The sequence below is a fragment of the Propithecus coquereli genome, unplaced genomic scaffold, assembly GCF_000956105.1.
Source record: "Propithecus coquereli isolate 6110/MARCELLA unplaced genomic scaffold, Pcoq_1.0 Scaffold1, whole genome shotgun sequence".
NCBI classification, from domain to species: domain Eukaryota; kingdom Metazoa; phylum Chordata; class Mammalia; order Primates; family Indriidae; genus Propithecus; species Propithecus coquereli.
The window spans coordinates 19,679,743-19,682,655 of NW_012133857.1; the positions used below are offsets into that span (position 1 = coordinate 19,679,743).

Genomic DNA, 2,913 nt, shown 5'->3' on the forward strand with positions numbered 1-2,913 from the left:
AAAAAAAAAAAAAAAAAAAAAAAGAACAAAATTAGAGAGCTTACACTACCTGATTTTAAAACTTACCAGTAAACTACAGAAATCAAGACAGTGTGGAACTGGCATAAGAATAGATATATAAATCAATGAAAAAGAACAGAGAATCCAGAAATAGACTCATAAATATAAAATCAATTGATTTTCAACAAAGACGCCAAAATAATTTAATGGGGAAAAGACAGTATTTTCAATAAATAATGCTGGAATAGCTGGATATCCACATGAAAAAATTTTGAACCATGACCCACATCCCACATCATACATAAAAGTTAATTTATGCTAGGTCATGTCATAGATCTAAATGGGAAAGCTACAACTATAAAACTTCTAGAAAAAAACATACATCACTCCGTGATCATGGAGTAGGAAAAGATTCCTCAGGACACAAAAAGTATGAACCTTAAAAGAAAAAGTTGTATATTGTCAAACTATACGGAACAACAAAAAGAAAAAAAAAGAAAAAATTGATAGACTGGAATTAATTATAATTTAAAATGTCTACTCCTTGAAAGACATTGTTACAAAAATTAAAAGTCAAGGCATAAACTGGGAGAAAGTATTTGTACAAAACATATTTCAGACAGAGGACGTTTACCCAGAATACATAAAGAACTCAAAATTCGGAGTCCACTTGCTCAAGGCTTCTTGGGCATGGTTCCGGTAATAAAATTTTAAAATAAAATTTAAAAAAGAACTCAAAACTCAATAAGAATTATTATAATAATATAGCCCAATAAAATCCATTATCCATTATGGCTCAGTAATCCATTACAACATCCATTATAGCTCAGCAATAAAACACAAAAATCAAATTTAAAATGTATAAACTATTAAAACACTTTATTTTTTTAAAAAATATGCAGATGGAAAGTAACACATTTAAAGATGCTAAACATCATTAGTCATCAGGGAAATGCAAATTAAAACCACAATGAGATACCAACATACACATAGTAGAATAGCTGGTGTTAAAAAGACTGAAATCCCAGGGGTTGGAAAGGATGTGGAAGAACTGGAAATCTCATACACTGCTGGGGAGATTGTAAATGGTAGAATAACTTTTTAAATAAGTTAACTGTTTCTGAAAAAGTTAAATGGACACTTCCCATACCATCCAGCAATCTAACTCCTAGAAAGAGAAATGAAATCATATGTTCACACAAAGACTTGTATACAAAAGAAAGCAGTAACTTTATTCATAATAGCCAAAATCTGGAAACAACCCAAATGTCCATCAAATGGTGAATGGATAAACAAATCATGTATTTATACAGTGAAATACTACTCCTCAATAAAAGGAATCAACCACTGATACACACAACAACATAGATAAATCTCAAAAATGTTATGCTAATAAAAGAAACCAGATGCAAAAGAGTACCTATGTATGATTCTATTTATATGAAACTTAAGAAAAATCTAATCTATAGTAACAAGAAAGCATATCAGCTGTTGAACGAGGCCAGGGTTAGAGAGAATTGACCAGGATAGTATGCAAGGAAACTTTTAGAGGTGGTAAAAATGTTCTATTTCTTGATTCTGATGATTGTTACGTGGTTGTGTAAATTTGTCAAAACTCATATAACTGTATAATTAAAATTGGGTGAATTTTATTGTAGGTAAACTAAATTTTGATAAAGTTGACTTTTAAATTTAATTGTTCTTTAAATTAATAAAAGATGAAAAAAGAAATAAATTGATAAATATGTGATTAAGCAAATATAGTAAAATGCTAGAATCTAAGTGGTATGCTTTGTAAAATTCCTTCAACTTCTCTGTATGTTTAAAATTTTCACAATAAAATATTAGAACAATTAAAATTTATAAATTGCATATTAAAAATAAAATCTAAACAGTCAACATAAAGGGAGAAGATGAAGAAATAATGAGCCTAGTCTTAATGAATAGAATAAGGTCCCTTGAGGAGGTAGATTTTCTCGTTCAATTGCTTTCCCCCTCCCCCCCAACCCCCAGCTACCAGAATTATCTTTCTAAAACTCAGATCCAAATATATTACTACCATGGCTAAAAACCTTCAAAATGAAGTATAAACTCTTGACCAAAGATACCACAGGATCTTCCCATGTGGTTCTAACATATATTTCCAACTTCATCATATTCTAAATCTGCCATTTACCATATTCCTGTTACGTATTCTTTAGCTATTTTGGTTTATTCGATGTCCTCTGAACATCTTGGAACACTTTTGGTCTTCATTCATGCTATATTCCCTCCCTTCACCACCTATAAATACCTACTTCAAAGCCTGGCTCACTTTTCATGTTTTGCATGAATCCTTCACCAATTTCCCAAAGTAAAAGCAATCATTCTCTTTCTGTGTTTCCACAACATTTTGTCTATATCTCCATTCCAGTACATATCTCAATATATTATAGTTGTTATTTCTGTTAGGTTTCCAGGCCAAATATGAACTCCTAAGGAGAGCGTTTATATACTGTTTATTTTCGCATCATCAACATCTTGCTAGGTATCTGAATGTGATGAGCAAATTTTTATTGAATCAATCAATGAGTAAATGAATGACTGCAGAAATTATGAAGTGAGCCAATGAGTTTTACTAAAATCAAGTTTTGAATAAGAAATTCTATTTAATTTAAGCGTTTATTTTCTAGAATAAAAAAATCCTAATTTTATTAAAAAATGCAAAAGTCATTAATAAAAAACAGAATTATCACTTACCTCTGTATATTCATCAAAAGTATGATCTTCTGCTTGAAAAGTCTCTATCATCTCAACTGCAGTCCCATCAAGGAGCCAATTATATTTTTCAACTGAAAAATAATAGTCTAATTAAAATATCAATAACAACCTTTTAAAAAGGTAGTGCTTTTTTTTATATGATCATGGAATGGA

General features: G+C 29.9%; 1 protein-coding gene across 1 annotated transcript in view; it reads right to left on the minus strand.

Annotated features, from left to right (window-relative positions):
• The window catches only part of DNAH12 (dynein, axonemal, heavy chain 12), a 236,169-nt gene that overhangs the window by 208,686 nt on the left and 24,570 nt on the right, over positions 1-2,913 (minus strand). Inside the window, 1 exon segment of the mRNA XM_012640974.1 lies at positions 2,740-2,831. Within this exon segment, the coding sequence (XP_012496428.1) occupies positions 2,740-2,831 (92 nt within the window).